Genomic DNA, 16,785 nt, shown 5'->3' with positions numbered 1-16,785 from the left:
TCAGAGATAACTGGAAATGAGAAACAGTACAACACAGGCACCTGTGGAAGCGTCGCTGATATAAGGGGAACATGATCACTTCTCAAATGCCTAAAAAGGACAATTTGCAATAGTCTTTTTAAAAGTGGTGCTGACTTGCTCCAATCTAGAAAAATGCCTCTTAGAAGAGGCCTGGTATTGTCTATTGAGGAAAAACAACTGCTAACTACAGTAGCTGGGAAAATAAATGATTTTAGGGGAGCTGTATGAAGCCTTGGAGAGTGATAAGGTGGAGAAATTGCCCAAAGCACCTAATCAGCTTCTGTCATTTCACAGACTGTACTAAGCACATTATAAGCTGATTGGTTGCTTTACGCAACTTCTTCACTTTGAGCTAGATCAGGCATGTCCAAACTGCGGCCCTCAAGCTGTTGTGAAACTACACATCCCAGCATGCCCTGACACAGTTTAGCTGTCAGAGAATGCTAAAGCTGTGTCAGGGCATGCTGGGATGTGTAGTTTCTCAACAGGTGGAGGGCCACAGATTGGACATGCCTGAGCTAGATGCATCATCGCTTGGAAAGTGATAAAATGGAGAGTGAAAAAGTACCAGCCAATCAGGTCCTATCTGCCATGTCGCAGGCTGTGTTTGAAAAATGTCAGTTAGGAGCTGATTGGCTGGTACTTTTTCACTCTCCATTTTATCACTTTCCAATCGATGATGCATCTAGCCCTATATCTCTTTCCAAGGCAGAGACTGCATAAACTGATTTTTCGCAGCTCTGTTAACACATAGGAACGCACACTTGCACAGCAAAAATACAGGTGTAGGTGTAGGTGTAGGTGGTGACTATCTGATCGCAGGACAGTAAAAAACGAAGGCCAGCGATCAGATCTGAATTACCCCCTTGGATCTCAAGGCACCCTAACAGTCCAGGTTTTAAGGCTAACCATGCTTGGCCACAGGTGATCTAATTAGTACCTTAGTCAATTTAATTTAACCTTCAATGCTCAGCCACGGATATCCTTAAAACCTGGACTGCTAGGGTGCCTTGAGGACTGAGTTTGAGGAACCACTGCTTTAAGCAATAGCCTGTATTGTATGATATAATATATCTACCATGTTCATCAGAATAATGCCCTGTACCTTTACATACTGTAAAAAAAAATAACGTTCTGATACTACTTTCTTTTTTGAAAGTGATTCTAATGTTAAGAATGACAGATAATAGAACAAAAGAAAACATGACCTAATCTTATAGTTATAATGTCTTACCTTTTACGTCAAGACACAAGCCCTTAAACAAGCAACTCAGTATAAACCCAGAATCCTCCAGGGACCACGTTTGCATGGGCTTGCGCCCCTCAGACCACAGGACTACTTTTGTCCCTGCGCAAGACATACCAACCAGCTGTAGACTCATCTCAGGTACCAGCTGTCAGGAAACACAAAAGATGTGGAATGTTACATATCCTTAAGGAAGACAAAGAATAAGGGGCCTGATTCATAGTTGCACGCTATGCCAATATTTTTCAATTGGTTGATTATCTGTAAACTGTGAATGCGTCACTGCAGCAATGCACATGCACGATTGATTTGCAATTATGCTCGCAGTGAGGATTCATTCACAACTAGTTGACAGGAAGTGGCTGTTTTGTGTGAGATAACGGGGAGTAGCGGAAAAATGCAGATGTGACGTGACTATTTTGGGTGTGTATCAGCCGTCAAGTGTGATCCTGTATGCAGAAATCACGTCTCCGGGGTCTCAGGAATCGATGTTTTCAGGATCTGCATCGATGCTACGAATGTGTACACAGTTGTGGGCAGCTGTGAAGGCTCTGCTGAGCGCCTCTATATATATATCCCAGAAGTTGTTCAATTAGCAAGTTTTCGCACACACTTTGAGTGAAAAATGGCATTTGCAGCAACATTAACCCAAGGACCAATACACAGAGCTGTTCTTAGTAAGCTATAATTATAAATCATAAGTACTTCCCATTCTTTAGGTGATGGCTAGCGTATCTCTGGTACAAATAAAGAGCAATGCAATGAAAATAGATTGAACAGCCTTTTCAAATTCAGCTTAACAAGAGGTTCTCAAACGTGGTCCTCAAGGCTCCCCTATGGTTCAAGTTTTAAGTATATCCATGCTTGTCCACAGGTAACTTACTTAGTACTTCAGCCAATTTGATTTAATCATCTGTGCTGTGGCATGGATATACTTAAAACCTGGACTGTTGGGGTGCCTTGAGGTCCGTGTTTGAGAACGTCTGAGCTAAGGGATAAAACATGTTTTGTAGGGGAAATTAATCAAGTTTTGATGAGTGATAAAGTTGAGAACTTGCCCCAAATAACCAATCAGCTCATTGTAAAGACTGTACTAGATAGCAGCTTATTTTTCACATACTGTATTTACGATGTGTCAGGTTTACCATGAATTAGGTTAACAGAGGAAACCTGATTCAGGCTTTTCTGTAGCCTGACCGAGACAGGAAGTGAATGAAATGATCCTCACTCCTATACTGCATCCTGCTGACATAACTGATTAAAAAATTAGGACAATTTTGACCGCTTTCCTATTACAACAATAACTTTGCTCCAACTGGTAGCTGACTACTTGGCTGTCACTCTGCAATGGGTAATGTTTAGCAGGTATGATACTAGGCCTTTACACTGACTGGTGCATCTCTAGAGGGATTATTTATAAATGATCAACATGAGAGAAGTGTTCTTGTGATTATAGAAGGACTTCCATGACTATGACTACAAACTATGTGCAACTTTCCACTCAAACACATGAAATTCTATGCACAATGTTGGACCAATAAGGAATGGGGTGCAGACAATAAAGGATCCTTTATCAGTGCACGTTTCCTACTGACCTGATTCTTGATGCGTCCTTCCTCATAGTACCAAAGATCACAGCTTCCTTCCTTTAGCTCAGTGACTTGGACACGTGCAGCTTTCATATCCCCTGTTGGCTCTGGAACACATAAACACAGGCCCAGGGCTCGATTTCGAAGGCGGAAATACACCTTCCTCTGAAACAAGGGAAAATTTTATAAATACATGATGAACTTGTAATTGTGTCAACTTTATACATCTTACTACTGCTCATTGTATTTGCTGTGACGACCTCACCTGTCTAATAGGACAGAGAGATCCAATTCTCTGAAGGCCACTGTATAGCAACCAGTTAGGGATCTGGGTGCATTCAAGTAACCACTGCCTGCCCCGAAAATCATTGTGCTCGTACAGCACCCATCTGTATTAAGGAAGAAAAGACAGGCAAAGAAAATCATGGGTGATACATACAGTGCAGGGGAACTGCAGCTATTACATGAAGCAGACATAAGGCTGGATACCCAATGGCACTGAATAATAAGCCAGTGACACAGCAAGTAAAATGCAATAGCAGTGGTAATGAGCATTTAGACTTGCTCTTCGGATGGTGGTTATTGGAGCTTGTTGCATCCATAAAAGGCACAGCAATGCCAATGTTCCCAAGCAGAAGCACAAATGCTCATGTTTATGAGTTCTATTCCTTAACCATTAATACCGATGTGTCCACATACATCTATCCCCAAATAGGAATTTGCAACTTAGCTGCACCAAGCATCCCACTAGAGACTTTTATCTTATTTGCATCACTAATGTGACAAAAGTACAATGTATGGGTACCATAAAAATTGGCACTGGCATATTTTGTGGCTTCTGTGCACAACTCAGTTACTAATCTGTGTAAAAGAGGTCTGATAAGAGAGGACTCCGCCATGCCTTCAGCCATGTATCCCTATGCTTAATTTGCAGCTTTATACCAAGTCCTTTGCGGCAAAAGTACTTATCCTATATGCATAGGACACTATGGGGGGAATTCAAATGTTTGAAAAGTCGGTTGGGTGTCTGTTTTTTCCCCTGTCTATTAGATAGGCAAAAACAGACTCCCAACTGACTTTTCAAACATTTGAATCTCCCTCTATAAGTGAATATGTATGTGGCTTCAAAGCAAGTAAGTCACAAAATTCAGGAAAAAGTACAGGACTCACTACCAATGGAGAAGTGTCATGCCAGGTGTCTTGTGCCATATGGTGTAAAAAGGATAGGTGTATGAGGACATTTCTCTAATCTTTTACCAGAGTTTTCAAAGACTGGTAGTCAAAGCATGTGTTTTGATGACAGTGGGTAAATACCTTAGAGGGAGATGTATTAAATCTTGGAGAGAGAGAAAGTGGAGAGAGATCAAATACCAGCCAATCAGCTCCTAATTGTCATACTAAACGGAAAATGCAGTAAATGCCCGTTTACCGCATTTTTGGAATGTACTAAGCCCCAGTCGCCGGGTCAGCGCAGCAGAAGGGTTTCTCTCCGATCAGATCCCTGCTAGCATGCCCCACCCCCGCCCCCCTGCGCATGCGCAGACTGACTCCCGGGGCCGAATCCCGGGAAGTCAGGCTGCCGTTGGGGATCGCGGAGGACAGCTCTTATCGGAAGAGCTGACCTCCCCAATGCTAATCGCATATGTAAGTACATATGCGATTAGCATCATGGTGTTGGGGGGCGATGTATATTAATACAACCCGCCCCGTGTGTGAAACATGTCATAAAATGGTAGTTTATCACTCTTCACCTTATCTCTCCCCTTATCTCTCCCCAAAAGTTGATAAATCTCTCTCTTAAAGAGTTGAAGCCAAATTCAGTATATTTTCCCTGACTATCCCATGACTCACATTCCACTTGCCACTCTAACAGACAGAACATGGTTATTGTATCCTTCGCCCTGCAGACTCCGAACTTCCCCGGTGAATTCCAGCTCCTTACCCTCAAATCTCTCCAGGCCATGAAGTGAGATAGAGGGAATAGAAAAATACTACAAAAGAAAAGAAGGTACCATTGGTTTTTTTTTTGGTTTTTTTTGTTAACAAAGCTTAAAGGAGAACTCCATCTTTGGTCACCTAAAATGAAGTAAAGCTAGTCTACACCAATATTTCTTGTAAATGCACCTCCCTCATTTAACAAGGTTTCTCTCAGTTGTATTCAAGTGAACACTCTCCTCCCCCTACCTACTGTATACACAATGGAGAAACGAAGAGGAAGGTAAATGCAATTACCAATAAATAGTGTTACTACATGCAAAGTCCTATCTGGCAATGGTATTGCTATAACACACAAAAAAAATAATCTTAAAGGATATTTATCAAAGCAAACATTGGAACAATTATGTATGAACCATAGATAATAAATAATCTGTAAATATTCATTATTGACTCATAAGAGTCCACTACTCAAAATACTGTGCTGATGCCTGTGCTTAGGAGCACAGAAGAAAGCAAACAGTAATGCAATTTAGAAGGAACCTGTGATGCTCATAAACCAGTACATATAGCAGCATGGTCTCTGTTAAGGCCCATACACACTGGGCGATTTTGAGCTGAAAGCAGCTCACTTTTGGTGTTTTGAGCTGCTTTCAGCTCAAAACCGTCCAGTGCATATGCCCACTCCCGCTTCATCGCCAGTGGCTGCCGTTCATCTACTAGTATTACCAGTAGATGAACAACGGGGTGAGCCGCTCACCCCCCGCTGACATCGCTGGGCAGGAGGGAAAAGAGCTCAGTGTGTATGCACTGAGCGCTTTTCAGCCCAGCGATGTCAGCAATCATCGCTGTGCATACACGCTGGGCGAAAACGCCCAGTGTGTATGCATCTTAAGAGTACAATAGGAAGTAACAATAGCACGTGTTGAGAGGGTAAGTAGTAAAGTACAGATTAAACTCTAAAGGGCCTATTTAGCAAGCAAATGTATTCCTTAAATCAAACAGAAACAAAAGTTTCCACATGAATTAAGTATCACAGCTACAGTATGTAGGAAAGGCTCAATGAAGAAGATAATGCAATCATCTTCTCGTTAATGCCAGACTCCTACATTATCACATTGTAGAGAGCAAGCCATTGCTCTCTACAACACTTAACATTTTCTGCTGTGCAGCAAGCAGAAAAATGTTAAGAAAATCCCTAACTTCTTACATTAACCACTTGCCTGCAGGGTTGGACTGGCCCACAGGGGTACAGGGGAAACCCCTTGTGGGCCCCACAGCCTTAAAGCCCACCCCCTCCTCTAGGGATCATGTTCCAGACTATGCAGTTGAAATTTAGATTATACATATGTTACAATATACTCCACAGGACTCTGGTATATTTTATACAGTACATTGCTGTTATTATTCAGCAAATTATCGTGCATGCACTATCAGTACTTATGATATATATTTATCAAGGAACCCAGGCCATGTGCTCTCTTTCGGTTAGCCAAGCCTCTGTGGTGGCTGGGCTTTCCTGACATGGTCAATTCTAGTTCAGCCCAGAGGCGGAAGTACCAGAGACAATGGACTGAAGGGGCAACTCCTCCACTGCTCCAGTGTCAGGGCCACCAGTCCGGATTAACTGTCGTAGGAGGGCCCCGTACGGCTGTCCCGTGAGAGGGAGTGGATCACCTGCTGAGGATGAAGCATATAGAACAATCAGTGCCTTCAGACAGAGGGTGTGGTGTGGGCGGAGCAGCGCTTGTGGCTCCTGCTACATCCACACCATGCTGCCAGTATAGAGGCACGAAAACTCTTGTGTTTCACTCTCAGCAGGTGATCAGTGCTCACAGCGAGTTAAGATTTGTGGGGACATTCGAGTAAAACGTGGAGGGGGGAGGTCTGTGTGAGGGAGCAGCGCAGTGTATCTGTTTTAGGGGAGGACAACTGTGTGAGAGGGGAGAGAACAGACTGGGGAGAGCCGTGTCTGTGTGTGTAAATCTGTGTGTGTAAATCTGTGTGTGTGTGTGTGTGTGTGTGTGTGTGGGGAGGGGTACAGATTAGTGTGTGTTTGAGAAGAGGGGAGCTGAGTGAGAGGCGGCTGTGTGCGGGGTAGTCTGTGTGAGGAAGGGACAGATATGTAATGGGGGAAATCTGAAAGAGGGAGCTGTGTGAGAGGGAGCTGTGTTGGGTGAGCTATAGTAGGGGGAAAGCTGTGTGAGGAGGGAGGAGTGGGGGGATCTGAGTGAGTGGGGAGAGTTTCATTAGGGGAAGAGCTGTTTAAGGGGGAGTAGCTGTATTATGGGGATCTGAGTCAGTAGGGAAAGCTGTATGTGAAGGAGCTTGTCTGTGACTTTAAGACAGTTCCAAAGATACTGTGAAAAAATAATTTTACTGTAAACTGTAAAAGAATTACATAAATGGGCATATTGCCAAGACCAGAACCACATTACGCCCTTATGTGTACCAAACAGAACACACATGTGAAAAGTAAATCATTTTCTGGCATTGACCTGAACAAGGCTCGTTCTCTGTCTGTTACCACTGTTATTGAACTTTGGCTGAGTTATATATTTCAGATATACGTATCAGCATATGCAAACAATAAAACACCTCTTCAGAATAAGCAACTTCTGAGAAATTTACATTGCAACCCTTAAAAATAGTCTTCTGCTGAGTCTCTGAAGTGCTTTACAGACAGCCATTAACAGCCTTAGCAAACACCTTAATGATTTCATTGTGTCTGGAAGACTGCTGCAGTGAGGTCAGGGTGCTGACTGTGTATCCAACCAAGTGGGGTTGGGAAAGCCAGTCAGGCTGCAAGAGCAGTCGAAGAGCCCAGTGCCCTAAGGAAGCCACTGGGGCCAGGAAACCAGTGTCTAAACCAGAGGTTCTCAAACTCGGTCCTCGGGAGCCCACACAGTGCATGTTTTGCAGGTAACCCAGCAGGTGCACAGGTGTATTAATTACTCACTGACACATTTTAAAAGATCCACAGGTGGAGCTAATTATTTCACTTGCGATTCTGTGAGGAGACCTGCAAAACATGCACTGTGTGGGCCCCCGAGGACCAAGTTTGAGAACCTCAGGTCTAAACCTGTAGGATAAAGGGAAGACCAGCACAGTCTGTGACTGGGCTTATGTTGCTAGGAAGAAGCTAGGCCAGTGAGCCTCGAGTGTAAGTAGGCCAGCAGGTCAGTCTCTAAACCTGTAGGAGACAGTGAAGACCATCAAATATTGACACTGTACGTGAGTAGTTGTGGAAGCCAAGTTAAGCCAGGCTAGAGCCTAGGGGTATACCTGCAAGAAGTAGGCAGACTTTGAGACTTTGTTAGAGACTTTGTTTGCAGACTAGCTACCCAGGCATAGTGCAGGGCGAAGAAGTGAGTTAGTGCCCTACACAGGGGCTATGCTGTATGCTGCTTGGTCTCAGTCACGCTGCCAGTAAAGCACCATTCCATTTATTTTACCTTAGAACCTGTGTTTGGAACCTGATTAAGCACCTACACACTGAACCAACACATTCCTCTACTGAGTAAATTACCCCAGAGTATCACAAAAAAATTATATATATATATATATATATACATACACACACACACACACACATGCGCACAAGGATCCACTGCACTCGCCATTCCCAGGAGAGGGGTGCACTCACGTACTCCCCACCCCTATTTGTGGTGCGGTGGGCCGTGACCACCGAACTCAAATATACATATACAGAGAACCCTGCACTCTGCTTGGCAGCTTCATTCACTTTAATGCTTTCGTATACATCTGAATAAACAATGGGATTTTGGTTTATGAATTGTACAATGCATGTAAGCTTGCGGCCCACTCCACGGGACCCCAATTCCTCTATGTGAAAGTTTATGCGATAGAGTAGGACTTGCAGTGAAATGGTGAATGAAGCTGCCAAGGAGAGTGCAGGGTTCTCTGTATATGTATATTTGAGTTTGGTGGTCAGAGCCACCTAGGGGTGGGGAGTATGTGAGTGCACCCCTCTCTTGGGAATGGCGAGTGCAGTGGATCCTTGTGTGTGTATAATAGGGTTAATTTTTAATTGGCCCATTTATGATCATATCTCTCTCTCATGCACCCCTAAACTCATTTACTTTTAACCTGGGTCAGCTGCTGTTTAGGTGTGTTGGTGACTGTCTCACTTTGAAAGCCAGAAGTCAGTTGGCAGGTGAGCTTTAAACCAGGTAAGCACACTTGTGTAGTTGTGTTGGTGGCTTTACACCAGGTAAGCACATTTTCCCCTATGAGATAGCAGTAGCCAGGTTACTAAAAAATCTATGTGAAAGTTTATGTGATAGAGTAGGACTTGCGATGAAATGGGGTCCCGTGGAGTCGGCCGCAAGCTTACATGCATTGTACAATTCATAAACTAAAACCCCGTTTTTATTCAGATGTATACTAAAGCATTAAGGTGAATTAAGATGCCAAGGAGAGTGCAGGGTTCTCTGTATATGTGTCTGTGTATATATATATATATATATATATATATATATATATCCTTCCAAAAAGAATGGCACTCCAGAATGACAAGTACAACACAGGCACACACCGCAACAACAGTGTATACCTGTATTGTGGTGTGTACCATGATAAAGAGGCATCCAGCCTTGACACGTTGGGACTATCAATACACATGTTTTGACTTAATTGTCATCCTGGAGTGTCATTCTTTTGAAAGGATGTTTATCAGGAAAATGCTGCGCTGTATAAGAAACTGTTAATAAATAAAATAAATAAAGCTGATTGCACCAAAGCAAGCTGTATGTTTTACCCCAGAGTGCCGGCTGAGTTTGGAGATTGTGTGTGTGTGTATGTATGTATGTATATATATATATATATATATATACTGCTCAAAAAAAATAAGATTTTACTCACCGGTAAATCTATTTCTCGTAGTCCGTAGTGGATGCTGGGGACTCCGTAAGGACCATGGGGAATAGACGGGCTCCGCAGGAGACTGGGCACTCTAAAGAAAGATTTAGTACTACCTGGTGTGCACTGGCTCCTCCCTCTATGCCCCTCCTCCAGACCTCAGTTAAGGAAACTGTGCCCGGAAGAGCTGACATTACAAGGAAAGGATTTTGGAATCCAGGGTAAGACTCATACCAGCCACACCAATCACACTGTACAACTTGTGATAAACTTACCCAGTTAACAGTATGAACAACAAACAAGCATCACTCAACTGATGCCACATAACATAACCCTTTAGTAAGCAATAACTATATACACGTATTGCAGAAAGTCCGCACTTGGGACGGGCGCCCAGCATCCACTACGGACTACGAGAAATAGATTTACCGGTGAGTAAAATCTTATTTTCTCTAACGTCCTAGTGGATGCTGGGGACTCCGTAAGGACCATGGGGATTATACCAAAGCTCCCAAACGGGCGGGAGAGTGCGGATGACTCTGCAGCACCGAATGGGCAAACTCAAGGTCCTCCTCAGCCAGGGTATCAAACTTGTAGAACTTTGCAAATGTGTTTGAACCCGACCAAGTAGCAGCTCGGCAAAGCTGTAACTGAGACCCCTCGGGCAGCCGCCCAAGAAGAGCCCACCTTTCTTGTGGAATGGGCTTTCACTGATTTTGGATGCGGCAATCCAGCCGCAGAATGAGCCTGCTGAATCGTGCCACAGATCCAGCAAGCAATAGTTTGCTTTGAAGCAGGAGCACCCAGCTTGTTGGATGCATACAGGACAAACAGCGAGTCAGTCTTCCTGACTCCAGCCGTTCTGGTCACGTAAATCTTCAAAGCCCGGAGTACGTCAAGCAACCTGGAATCCTCCAAGTCACCAGTAGCCGCAGGCACCACAATAGGTTGGTTCAAATGAAAGGATGACACCACCTTTGGCAGAAATTGCGGACGAGTCCGCAATTCTGCCCTATCCATATGGATAACCAAATAGGGGCTTTTACATGACAAAGCCGCCAATTCTGACACACGCCTAGCTGAAGCTAAGGCCAACAGCATGACCACTTTCCACGTGAGATACTTTAGCTCCACGGTCTTAAGTGGCTCACACCAGTGGGATTTCAGGAAACTCAACACCACGTTAAGATCCCAAGGTGCCACTGGTGGCACAAAAGGGGGCTGAATATGCAGCACTCCCTTAACAAACGTCTGAACCTCAGGCAGTGAAGCCAGTTCTTTTTGGAAGAAAATGGATAGGGCCGAAATCTGGACCTTTATGGACCCTAATTTTAGGCCCATAGTCACTCCTGACTGTAGGAAGTGCAGGAATCGACCCAGCTGGAATTCCTCTGTAGGGGCCTTCCTGGCCTCACACCAAGCAACATATTTTCGCCATATACGGTGATAATGCTTTGCTGTCACGTCCTTCCTAGCCTTTATCAGCATAGGAATAACTTCATCCGGAATGCCTTTTTCCGCTAGGATCCGGCGTTCAACCGCCATGCCGTTAAACGCAGCCGCGGTAAGTCTTGGAACAGACAGGGCCCCTGTTGCAACAGATCCTGTCTGAGAGGCAGAGGCCATGGGTCCTCTGTGAGCATTTATTGCAGTTCCGGGTACCAAGTCCTTCTTGGCCAATCCGGAACAATGAGTATTGTTCTCACTCCTCTTTTTCTTATGATTCTCAGCACCTTGGGTATTAGAGGAAGAGGAGGAAACACATAGACCGACTGGTACACCCACGGTGTTACTAGTGCGTCCACAGCTATCGCCTGAGGGTCCCTTGACCCGGCGCAATATCTTTTTAGCTTTTTGTTGAGACGGGACGCCATCATGTCCACCTGTGGCAGTTCCCATCGATTTGCAATCTGCGTGAAGACTTCTTGATGAAGTCCCCACTCTCCTGGGTGGAGGTCGTGCCTGCTGAGGAAGTCTGCTTCCCAGTTGTCCACTGCCGGGAATGAACACTGCTGACAGTGCTAGTACGTGATTCTCCGCCCAACGAAGAATCCTGGTGGCTTCTGCCATTGCCACCCTGCTTCTTGTGCCGCCCTGGCGGTTTACATGGGCCACTGCAGTGATGTTGTCTGACTGAATCAGCACTGGTTGGTTTCGAAGCAGAGGCTCCGCTTGATTCAGGGCGTTGTATATGGCCCTTAGTTCCAGGATATTGATGTGCAGACAAGTCTCCTGACTTGACCATAGCCCCTGGAAGTTTCTTCCTTGAGTGACTGCCCCCCATCCTCGGAGGCTTGCATCCGTGGTCACCAGGACCCAGTCCTGTATGCCAAACCTGCGGCCCTCGAGGAGGTGAGCACTTTGCAGCCACCACAGAAGAGACATCCTGGCCCTGGGGGACAGGGTGATCAGCCGATGCATCTGAAGATGCGATCCGGACCACTTGTCCAACAGATCCCACTGAAAGATCCTCGCATGGAACCTGCCGAAGGGAATGGCTTCGTATGACGCCACCATCTTTCCCAGGACTCGCGTGCAGTGATGCACCGATACCTGTTTTGGTTTTAGGAGGCCTCTGACCAGAGTCACGAGCTCCTGAGCCTTCTCCTCCGGGAGAAACACCTTTTTCTGGTTTGTGTCCAGAATCATGCCCAGGAAGGGCAGATGCGTCGTAGGAATCAGCTGCGACTTTGGAATATTCAGAATCCAGCCGTGCTGTTGCAACACTTCCTGAGAGAGTGCTACGCTGATCAGCAACCGCTCCCTGGACCTCGCCTTTATGAGGAGATCGTCCAGGTATGGGATAATTGTAACCCCTTGCTTCCGAAGGAGCACCATCATTTCCGCCATCACCTTGGTAAATATTCTCGGTGCCGTGGACAGACCAAACGGCAACGTCTGGAATTGGTAATGACAGTCCTGTACCACAAACCTGAGGTACTCCTGATGAGGTGGGTAAATGGGGACATGCAAGTACGCATCCTTGATGTCCAGAGACACCATAAAATCCCCCTCTTACAGGCTTGCAATGACCGCTTTGAGCGATTCCATTTTGAACTTGAATCTTTTCAGATAAATGTTCAGGGACTTTAAATTCAATATGGGTCTGACCGAACCGTCCGGTTTCGGTACCACAAACATTGTGGAATAGTATCCCCTTCCCTGTTGAAGGAGGGGAACCTTTACCACCACCTGCTGGAGATATAACTTGTGAATTGCCGCTAACACTACTTCCCGTTCCATGGGGGAAGCTGGCAGGGCCGATTTGAGGTAACGGTGAGGGGGCATTACTTCAAATTCCAGCTTGTATCCCTGAGACACAATCTGTATAGCCCAGGGATCCACCTGTGAGCAAACCCACTGGTGGCTGAAATTTCGGAGACGCGCCCCCACCGCTCCTGGCTCCACCTGTGGAGCCCCAGCGTCATGCGGTGGATTTAGCGGAAGCCGGGGAGGACTTCTGTTCCTGGGAACTAGCTGTATGGTGCAGCTTCTTTCCTCTACCCCTGCCTCTGGCAAGAAAGGACGCACCTCTGACCTTCTTGCTTCTTTGTGATCGAAAGGACTGCATTTGGTAATACCAGGCCCGGCGCTACCCGCTCAGCGAAGGGATGCAGTGCAGGGAGGCGCTGGGACGGATAGGCGCTTCCCCTACTCTGCATCCCTTCCCTGCTGCGCCGTCCTGTCCCCCCTGCTGCTGCTGCTGCCACTGCTGTGTCTGTCACTGTATGACAGGCACTGGCAGCGGGCACCTGCAGCATGATACGCCTCCTCCCTCCCCTCCCCTCCCCTCATCTCATCTGTGTGAGAGCGCCGAGTACGGGACAGAAGGGGGCGGAGCTACACGGGACGGTAGGGGGCGGAGCTACACGGACCTGGCTGCTGTACAGAGGGAGACTGGATTAGGTAAGTGGAGGGTGAGAGAGAAGTGTGTGTGTGTGTGTGTGTGTGTATGGTGGGTGTGTATGTGTGTGTATATATGTGTGAATTGTGTGTGTGTGAGGTATGTCTGTGCGCGCGCTCTATGGACGCCACTACTGGGGGGCCATTACGTATAAGGACGCTATTACTACAGGGGGGCATTACGTGTAACAACGCTACTACTGGGGGGGCCATTACGTGTAAGGACGCTACTACTACTGGGGCTGGGGGCATTACATATAAGGACGATACTACTACTGGGGTGCACTACGTATAAGAACGCTACTACTACTGGGGTGGCATTATGTACAAGGACGCTACTATTCCCGGGAGGGCATTACGTATAAGGACGCTACTACTACTGGGGGGGCATTATGTATAAGGATGCTACTACACTGGGGGGGCATTATGTATAAGGATGCTACTTCTACTGGGGGGGCATTATGTATAAGGATGCTACTACTACTGGGGGGTATTACGTATAAGGACGCGTCTACTACTGGGGGTGCACTACGTATAAGGACGCTACTACTACTGTGGGTGCATTATGTATAAGGACGCTACTACTACGGGTGGGGCATTACGTATAAGGACGCTACTACTACGGGTGGGGCATTACGTATAAGGACGCTACTACTACGGGTGGGGCATTACATATAAGATTAATAAGATTGTGCTACATTGTGGCGTAATTTTAAATGGAGGTACTACTGTGTGGCCATGCCCCTTACTTGTGAGACCACACCCCTTTTCCCGGCGCGCGCCAAAGGAAAATGAAAGGGCGCAAATGTATAGTTTGCAGGGGGGCGCCGAACACCCTAGCACCGGCCCTGGGTAATACGGTGCTTTCTTAGGCTGTGAGGGAATATATGGCAAAAATTTTTACTTCCCAGCCGTAGCTGTGGAAACTAGGTCCGAGAGACCGTCCCCAAACAATTCCTCACCCTTATAAGGCAACACCTCCATGTGTTTTTTAGAGTCGGCATCACCTGTCCATTGCCGAGTCCATAAGACCCTTCTGGCAGAAATCGACATTGCGTTTATTCTAGAGCCCAGCAGGCAAATGTCCCTCTGGGCATCCCGCATATATAGGACAGCGTCTTTGATATGTTCTAGGGTCAGTAAAATAGTCTCCCTGTCCAGGGTATCTAACTCCTCAGACAGAGTATCTGTCCATGCTGCTACAGCACTACACATCCAGGACGCAGCAATTGCTGGCCTCAGAAGAGTACTTGCTTTTTCTCCCCAAACATATAAACCCTCCTGTCAGGGACAGGGTTTTCCTCCGATATGTGCAATACATCCTTCATTGCTATAATCATGTATCGGATGGCTTTAGTCATTTTAGGCTGCAACTTTGCCTCATCGTCATCGACACTGGAGTCAGAATCCGTGTCGACATCTGTGTCAACCAACTGGGATAGTGGGCGCTTTTGAGACCCTGACGGCCTCTGAGCTGTAGAATCAGACATGGGTTGAGACCCTGACTGATTATCTAACCTCTTATGCAAGGAGCTCACGTTATCATTTAACACCTTCCACATATCCATCCAATCAGGTGTCGGCGCCGTCGGCGGCGACACCACATTCACTTGCACTTGTTCTGCCTCCACGTAACCGTCCTCGTCAAACATGTCGACACAAACGTACCGACACACCGCACACACACAGGGAATGCTCTAATTGAGGACAGGACCCCACAAGGCCTTTTGGGGAAACAGAGAGAGAGTATGCCAGCACACACCCCAGCACTATATAACCCAGGGATTACACAGTAACTTAGTGTTTATCCAGTAGCTGCTGTTTATGATAATTTGCGCCTAAATTTATGTGCCCCCCCCTCTCTTTTTACCCTTTTTCTACCTTGATACTGCAGGGGAGAGCCTGGGGAGCTTCCTCTCAGCGGAGCTGTGAAGAGAAAATGGCGCTGGTTAGTGCTGAGGAAAAAGGCCCCGCCCCCTCAGCGGCGGGCTTCTGTCCCGGGTCTGTGTAATAAAATGGCGGGGGCTCGTACATATATACAGTGCCCAGCTGTATATATGTGTCTTTTTGCCAAGAGGTATCCTAATTGCTGCCCAGGGCGCTCCCCCCTGCGCCCTGCACCCTACAGTGACCGGAGTGTGTGGGTAGTGTGGGCACAATGGCGCACAGCTGCAGTGCTGTGCGCTACCTCATGTGAAGACAGAAGTCTTCTGCCGCCGATTTCGATGTCTTCTTGCTTCTGCCGGCTTCTGACTTCTGGCTCTGCGAGGGGGACGGCGGCGCGGCTCCGGGAACGGACGACCAAGGTTAAGATCCTGTGTTCGAACCCTCTGGAGCTAATGGTGTCCAGTAGCCTAAGAAGTGCAACCTAGCCGCAGTTAGTAGGTTTGCTTCTCTCCTCTCAGTCCCACGTAGCAGAGAGTCTGTTGCCAGCAGAAGCTCTCTGAAAATAAAAAAACCTAACTAAAATACTTTCTTATTAGCAAGCTCAGGAGAGCTCGCTAAAAGCACCCAGCTCTGGCCGGGCACAGATTCTAACTGAGATCTGGAGTAGGGGCATAGAGGGAGGAGCCAGTGCACACCAGGTAGTACTAAATCTTTCTTTAGAGTGCCCAGTCTCCTGCGGAGCCCGTCTATTCCCCATGGTCCTTACGGAGTCCCCAGCATCCACTAGGACGTTAGAGAAATAAAGGGAACACTAAAATAACACATCCTAGATCTGAATGAATGAAATATTCTTATTAAATACTTTGTTCTTTACATAGCTGAATGTGCTGACAACAAAATCACACAAAAATTATCAATGGAAATCAAATTTATTAACCCATGGAGGTCTGGATTTGGAGTCACACTCAAAATTAAAGTGGAAAAACACACTACAGGCTGATCCAAATTTGATGTAATGTCCTTAAAACAAGTCAAAATGAGGCTCAGTAGTGTGTGTGGCATCCACGTGCCTGTATGACCTCCCTACAACGCCTGGGCATGCTCCTGATGAGGTGGCGGATGGTCTCCTGAGGGATCTCCTCCCAGACCTGGACTAAAGCATCCGCCAACTCCTGGACAGTCTGTGGTGCAACGTGGCGTTGGTGGATGGAGCGAGACATGATGTCCCAGATGTGCTCAATTGGACTCAGGTCTGGGTAATGGGCGGGCCAGTCCATAGCATCAATGCCTTCGTCTTGCAGGAACTGCTGACACACTCCAGCC

The 16,785-nt window shown here is 46.6% G+C and overlaps 1 protein-coding gene across 1 annotated transcript in view; it reads right to left on the bottom strand.

Moving 5' to 3' along the window:
* Nucleotides 1-16,785, bottom strand: part of CRYBG2 (crystallin beta-gamma domain containing 2) — a 317,276-nt gene that overhangs the window by 1,285 nt on the left and 299,206 nt on the right. Inside the window, exons 18-21 of the mRNA XM_063954727.1 lie at nt 4,708-4,847; nt 3,122-3,245; nt 2,863-3,021; nt 1,256-1,415 (exon numbers count right to left, since the gene is read on the bottom strand). Coding sequence (XP_063810797.1) covers nt 1,256-1,415; nt 2,863-3,021; nt 3,122-3,245; nt 4,708-4,847 — 583 coding nt within the window. The remainder of the gene's footprint in view (nt 1-1,255; nt 1,416-2,862; nt 3,022-3,121; nt 3,246-4,707; nt 4,848-16,785) is intronic.

Source organism: Pseudophryne corroboree, chromosome 2, assembly GCF_028390025.1.
Source record: "Pseudophryne corroboree isolate aPseCor3 chromosome 2, aPseCor3.hap2, whole genome shotgun sequence".
NCBI lineage: Eukaryota > Metazoa > Chordata > Amphibia > Anura > Myobatrachidae > Pseudophryne > Pseudophryne corroboree.
The sequence above is the reverse complement of the archived record's forward strand: the minus strand, read 5'-3'. Positions and strand labels throughout refer to the sequence as shown.